Source organism: Habropoda laboriosa, unplaced genomic scaffold (genome assembly GCF_001263275.1).
Source record: "Habropoda laboriosa isolate 0110345459 unplaced genomic scaffold, ASM126327v1 scaffold193, whole genome shotgun sequence".
NCBI classification, from domain to species: Eukaryota; Metazoa; Arthropoda; class Insecta; order Hymenoptera; family Apidae; genus Habropoda; species Habropoda laboriosa.
The window spans coordinates 177,645-184,794 of NW_017100342.1; the positions used below are offsets into that span (position 1 = coordinate 177,645).

General features: G+C 31.9%; 1 protein-coding gene across 1 annotated transcript in view; it reads right to left on the bottom strand.

Moving 5' to 3' along the window:
- LOC108574495 (limbic system-associated membrane protein-like) overlaps positions 1 to 6,938 on the bottom strand; it is a 169,669-nt gene extending 162,731 nt beyond the window's left edge. Inside the window, exon 1 of the mRNA XM_017937100.1 lies at positions 6,908 to 6,938. Within this exon, the coding sequence (XP_017792589.1) occupies positions 6,908 to 6,938 (31 nt within the window). The remainder of the gene's footprint in view (positions 1 to 6,907) is intronic.
- Positions 6,939 to 7,150: the final 212 nt, after the last annotated feature.

Sequence of the window (7,150 nt, forward strand, 5' to 3'; positions counted from 1 at the left end):
GTCAAACCCGACAGCGAATGCGTCGTTAACGAGCAGCCAATCGATAACAAGGAAACGTCAAAAAGGTGAAAATATCTGTCACTTAGTTCTGCACGGGCTGTCATTACTTTTCAAACGGATAATCCTACGCAATTATTGGCAGTGCGACTGTTCTTAGAAAATACTCAACTGGAAGCGTATCGGCCACTAATTGTACACAGATAAATATATTCGATGAAATATAGGTTCAGATGCTGTGTATAAAAATGAATACAAGAGAGAATCACTATTGTTAGCGTTTTTATAACGAAATGACACTAGATGAAATACTGCGGCGTTTAATTGACACAACTTTCGAAGAAGATCAAAAAATATGGAGTCATTCCATAAGTTCGTACTGAATTTTGTAGTTTGAATCAATATTTCCAACGAATCTTTAAATTTAATTTAAGAAAAAAAGAAATATACGTAAGCGCCTTCTCATTCTACAACTTTTTTTTTTTTTTTTTAAGACCATTATGTTGTCGTATTTCCTTGGATCTTCATTAAAATATTTTCCGCTTTCGGCACGAACTTATGAGATGATCTAATACATGTTGAAATAATTGTAGAAAGTTGAAAGGATAGAAACATAATAAGAGAAACCCAGTTTACCTGTTTTACTTGTGTTTGTTGATGATTAAATACAGGATACTCGATTTTTTTTAAGATCACAATAGTTGTACAAGTAGTAGCTATTGTAGTTTCGTAAAAATGTTGCCTCTTCGTACGTAGTTTTAAGAGGCGTAGAACGAAGATTGTGAAAGAAGAAGTACAAGTTAGGTCCACTGCGTAGGCCATTTTTAATGGAGAAATCGTGAAATAGCATGCGTGTACGATGGCAGAGAAAGAAGGCGATGGAAATGTTTTTCCTTGCAGATAGAGTCAGTATTAGCTAGATGAAATGTTGTGAATAGAGTCGAAGTGTTGAAGATATAGTGCTGTATAAGTCGTTTAAGAATATTTTGAGTTGTCTATAGAGCTGTAAAGCTGCGTCTACATCTATCTAAAAAAAAGTGTCACATTTAACACTAGTCAAAATAAAGTGTAGCTAATTATTTGAAAGACATAATAACACTGACAAGGGAAGATCGGCAACACGAAAATTAAAAGAAATTTGAAACTACAGAAATGTAGTTTAGAGGTAAAAACACTACATCAAAAAAATTGTGAATTTTCATATTCTCGTGAATATTTACAAAACTGTACAATCTATGGAAAAAAGTTAAATTCAAACTTGTGTAGTTTTTTATACCCCACATTGTAGGCACAAAGAATATTTAAAAAACATTTTTCTTTTCAAAATTTATCCCCACGACTCTTTCTCCAAGAATTCTTTAACACCGCAATGTGGGACCTCAAAAACCACACAATTTTGAATTTAATTTTTTCCCCATATCTTGTACGGTTTTGTAAATATTCACGATAATTTGAAAACTCCCAATTTTTTTTTAGGGACGTTTTCACCCCTAGGGCCGTTTCATCGCCGAAACACAAAATAGTTTCGTTATTAGCGTCACTTGCACTACATTCCTACAAAGTTTCAAATTTTTTAAAATTTTCGACTTAACTTCCCTTGAGAGTTAAATCTACCTATATTATTTACATACACATATTTATCAATCCCGTGATCAAGTGTTCAAACAAGTCGAATTAAAAAATACGAGTGTTACGTATTATGTTTGTAATAGTAAGATTAAGGGAAGACAGAATGTGAAATAAAAAGAAAGGGAGGGAGGAAAGGGAAGAAGAAGATGAAGGAGGGGTGGTAGGTAGGTAGTTGTTATCACGGTTCCGTGATAAGTGAGAGTCCTCAGACTGCACGGTGCTCGCGCAGCGTTGCGGTGCTCTTTCATAATAATCAAGCCCCTAGAAACCACCCTACGTCTTCCCAATGCGTCGCACATTTTTGTCACTCTCTCACGAAGACTTCGAGAGAGCCGTGAATTGCCTTCCATTTTTTTTTCTCTCCCCCTCTTAATTCATCGTTAACAGCAATTAACTGTTATCTTGCATATTAACGACGGAAAATGATTTGATTAGTGGATTTCTTCACTCTTTAAATATTAATAAGAACTCGCACGTATAATAATAATTTATGCACATTATGTCGGATGTCCTGTTCGATACTACTACCCTTAAAACGAATGTATTTGCACAGAACAAAATGGAATTTGTGATACACCTCAAAAGGAATTACGATAATTAACGTGTTGATTAATGAGTAGGAGTTTAACGCAAAAGCATTTATATTTAACGGTCGTTTTAAACGACAAATTGTTTTCTCCTATATTAACAGGTAGCGAACGTTAATACTAGCTTGAAATACACCTACTATTAGCCTTTTAATATTTCACTTTGGTTCTTTGCAAATGTGTAATAGTACAGTAATCCTAGAGATTTTTCGTACTGAAATGTTTAATTAGATTATTATCAGGATAATGACGATAGTGAAAATTGCTTTATAATTTATATTTTCGATATTTCAAAAACGAAATAAAAAATACCTACATATATGTTGGTTATTACACGAGAAAACTATATAATTAGAAACATATAATTATAAACAGTTAAACGTAATTGGCTAGAGTAGCAGCGTTTTTTCTATCAATTTGTAAGATTACCAGGTAAGTAGTCATACTTACAACCATGCCTTTCGTGCAACGTCCTACGTATTTTTTGTAGCAGTCTATTTTACAACTCCATTAGAATTGAAGTATGAAATTCTATTTACAGGCGTGAACAGTCAAACAACAACGTTATCGTGAAATAAGAAAATAAAGTAGATAGCATGTTCCGTGCATATTTTTTTCACTTGAAATTCTCCTTCAAAATACTAATATTCAATTTTTTTTTAAATATACAAAATCAGGACAAATTTGCAAATTAAACATTTACATATTTCTCAAGAATTACATTTTATCAAGTTTAAATTTCTGTATCAAATTTAGTAAATTTCATTTTCTAATGATTTCATTCTCACTATACAGAGTGTACTGTTGCCACGATTTTTCAGGCGTTTCGGATAATCTGACAAAAAATTCCCTACTTTTGGGAAATTTTAGCGATTCGAGATACATATTGGACTTAATTTATTTACTATCCCCGACTTTGAGATTTTAAGGTCGCGTTATTTTTTACATTTTATGAAAATTGGTGAAATTTGTATTTTTCAACAACAAATTTGAAATTTGAAAAATATAAAAAGGATTAAAAAATATGTTTATTACCCTCATCTATGAGGACGACTTTCACGCCTTCAATGTGAAGGATTGCCAATAAAAAAAAAATAGCTATCCAATATTTTTGCGAGATCTACCAAATAACCAAAACTTCATCAAAATCGGTGATTATCACTTCGCGATATCGAATGTAAGTTAATTTCACGATGGTTCAATTTGTCGGTAGTTTAATGTAAGTACAGATTCGCGATACGCTGGACGTATTATATTAACTGTATCAACTGCTGATTCTTACACAGCATGGTCGCAATTTGTAATTATTGCCAGTGAAATCGAGAAAGCGTGAAATTGAAATTTCAATTTGGCCCAATATTAAATTCCCCTATACGGATCGATATGTCGAAAAACAGCGTAAAATTATATGTTACGTGTTTTTTATAACCGGAGTAACGCGATTGAAAATAATCTCGTTCTAAACTATTTCTCGATTAGTGTAATGGAATTAAAAATAAAACGACAATACGAGGACGTTTGGTAAAGTCGCGAGATAATTGGACATGTATTCTGCACTTTGGCAAATGAAAATTTCATTCCCGTTCAATTCAAGAATAAAACGTGGGCTACAAAATACGTAAGGGTGTATATATGTATATGTATAGGTAACTTAATTATAATATAGGTTGGGCAATTGAACTTGTTACAGTGAATTTACGGAGGACGACGAGTTTAAAGTAAATTCAAATGTTATCAGTTTAAATTTGAAATAAATTTCGGCATTTATTTAATGACGGCGCATCCAACGAATTAGAAAATTCAAACAGAAATCAGTTTCGATTCCATTAAAATTCGTAAATTAAGTATAATCTGATGCATCAATTTCACTTTATATGTGAATCGTTAATTCAAAGTAGAGGTCATTGAAGTTACAGTTAGAATATTATTCCGGTATTTATGCCATCATAATGCCTGTAAATGCAATATTTTCCATGTCTAACTTTATTTGGAGCAAAATTCATTTTAAATATCCTAATCCTGTTTTATTGTAAAGACTTCAGCTCTTGAAGTTTATTACACGATTGCCTGCATATATACAGGGTGTCCCAGTTCTTTTCGATCAAACTTTATATGTTCTGTGAGTAGAATAAGTAAGAAAAAAAGTGTTATATTAGGTATATGCAAAAGTTTCGATCGCATATTTTAGGAGAATGTGTATTTATTTTTTATTTCAGTGGAGTCTCGTTTATCCGCGCCACGTTCAACCGAGGTGCTTTGAACTTAAATAAAATTTAAAAATTACATTTTTTTTAGCCGATGGGTCATTCATGGGAATTCATAAATCGTTCGATAAAATTATAAAAAACATTTTGATAATGTATTATAGTACGTGTATTTAAGTTTAATTAATCATTTAATAAATAGTATTAGTATTATTTAAAACGTAGTTAGATAATTATTTAATAAATAGTTGATTAGACTCAAATACGTGTACAATTTTACATTATCAAAATGTTTTTTATCATTTTATTGCAGGAATTATGAACACCCATCGATTCTTCCGTATTATCCGAGTTTTCGATTATGCGAGGTAGGCACATCACCTCGGATAATCGAGTCTCTACTGTATATTTATAATTAGTTCTCATAAGAATACTAGTAATATAACATTAACACCTACATATATTCAGTATAAATACCGCGTATGAAAATTTAAATAAGAAAAGGAACAAACAGCGCCTTTAGCGCCATCAATTTACAAGGGATGGAAACTTCTGCGTGGACCTAATACAAACATAGGTCGTTTGGAGCATCGTTAAAAAATTGTAACAAAAATACGAAATACGAAGGAAACGGTAACGAACATGCGGTTACTACGATACAAGACAAGAATGACACTGACAAAAGTTACATTCAACACCTTTAACGACTTCAGATCGTAAACACAACTCGCATAAATAGACTACATATTTAGATGTACATATCGCTGATCTATTCCTATTTTGTATCATAACAACCGCACATCCGTTACCATTTTCCTCGTGTTTCGTATTGTTATAATTTTTTTACAAAGCTTCAAAGAACCTATCTTTTCTTACTTATGTCCGCAGAACATGTTGACAAAGTTTGACACCCTGTGTATTTCTTGAAAACTGTCACACGTCAACTTAATTTTGTTGTCAAGAAGTGAAATTATTTGGAGATTGTTAGGAGGTGGCAATTGAACAACGAACGCATTCCTTGAAGTGTATTGCATAAAAGTTTAGAATTTTAATTAATGAAAGATTAATTATAGAATAAAAGTTTAATTTTTTATCTTAATTAATTTTTAGCAATTTTAGTTTTAATCAAGGGAATTATTCTAAGTGAGATAAGTTCACAATTTCATAAATGAGTTATACTTGGATTGTTCGTTGATCAGTTTTTCACTTGCAAAGCATTACTGAAGCAAAAGTTAATTGATGATCAACAGTCTCTCAACCCTGTGACTTTCTCCAAAAATGATAGGCTTATTATGTTAAAACATATAAACTACATCTAGCTTCCAAAAAAGTTCGACAGCTTTACTATTCAAATGTGAGGGAGTTCAACGATTACGAATTGTGTTGTACTGCTATATCATTTCATACGGAATAATTTGTCAATTTACGTTAATCTTCTATATAATGTACTTAAAGAATTTGAAGAAATTTCAAGTATCACGGTGACATAACTCTTGATATTAGGAAAATTCTAGTATCAAACTTTCCCTGACCTCCTATTTAATTACTACTTAACCCTTTCACTGCTATATGTAGATGCTCAGTGATAATCGAACGCTGTATACTATCAGCGCTCTTCACAATCATATTCAATATTTCATATTTACACATTATTTATTTCACAAATATAAAGTACAAAATTTTCATAAAAAAGGGATTTGACTAACGTAACATGTAATATAATTATAAATGCTATAACTCAGCCCTACACAGCAAGTGGTTTACTTTCGACCTGTCAACAGTCGAAGAGGGAATACCGATTCGATTTCTTAAAAAATTTTTTCAAAGAAAATACACGTTTTACATACATATATCATATACAATATTTAAATTACATTATTTTCCAACGTATAATAATTAAATTACACAAGAAATTCCTTTAGGAAAACGTATCTTTCATTTATAAGTGTACAACTCAATACTCAGTGGAGTAATTACTTCAAACTAGAAATGCATTTACCGTGCACAGTATGTGTATAAAACGTTAAACTGATACGAATGACAATAATTTAAAGGTTACTTCCGTCCTGATGATAATTCAGATCGAATGACGTTACCGAGGCTTTCCGAGAGAATCTAAAGAAACAGTTCAATTAATTAAAGAGAGTCTAATTTAACTTGATTAAGCTAACGATGTCTAATATAGTTTAATGTAATTGCTTCAGTAAGAGAGACTCCAGTCTCTTTTATTCTATCGATCTTTCATCTCACACCTTCGACCTCCTTCATTCTGGTCCCCTTCAAACGGTTCCCTTGCAAAATGCGAGAGCCTTATTTGAATATGTATTATCACATTACCGATGTAGGTCTTCGAAACTCAGATGTAATATGTTAATTGGCGCTTAAGTGATCCCTAGAATACTACTACCCTGTTCAACACTCTTAAATGTTACCAGACTTCTTTCATTTCCTTCGGATGCTTCAGGTCTTGGTTACAAATTACAACCTTACTCTCATTATCATCTCCGGTAAGTTCGGGCATGTTTACCTTCAGACATCGTTTACCTTCCCTTCAAGATTTTTGCGAAACATTCATATGCAAACGCGACGTTTACGGATATTGGAATAAATGTGATAGATGTAACTACTAAACTGCGTACTTTAAAAAAAGGATACATATCATATTAAATCATAAACGTAATCGTGTAGTTTTCAAGTTAAGAAGTCTTATAGATTGATATAAATTGCAATCTT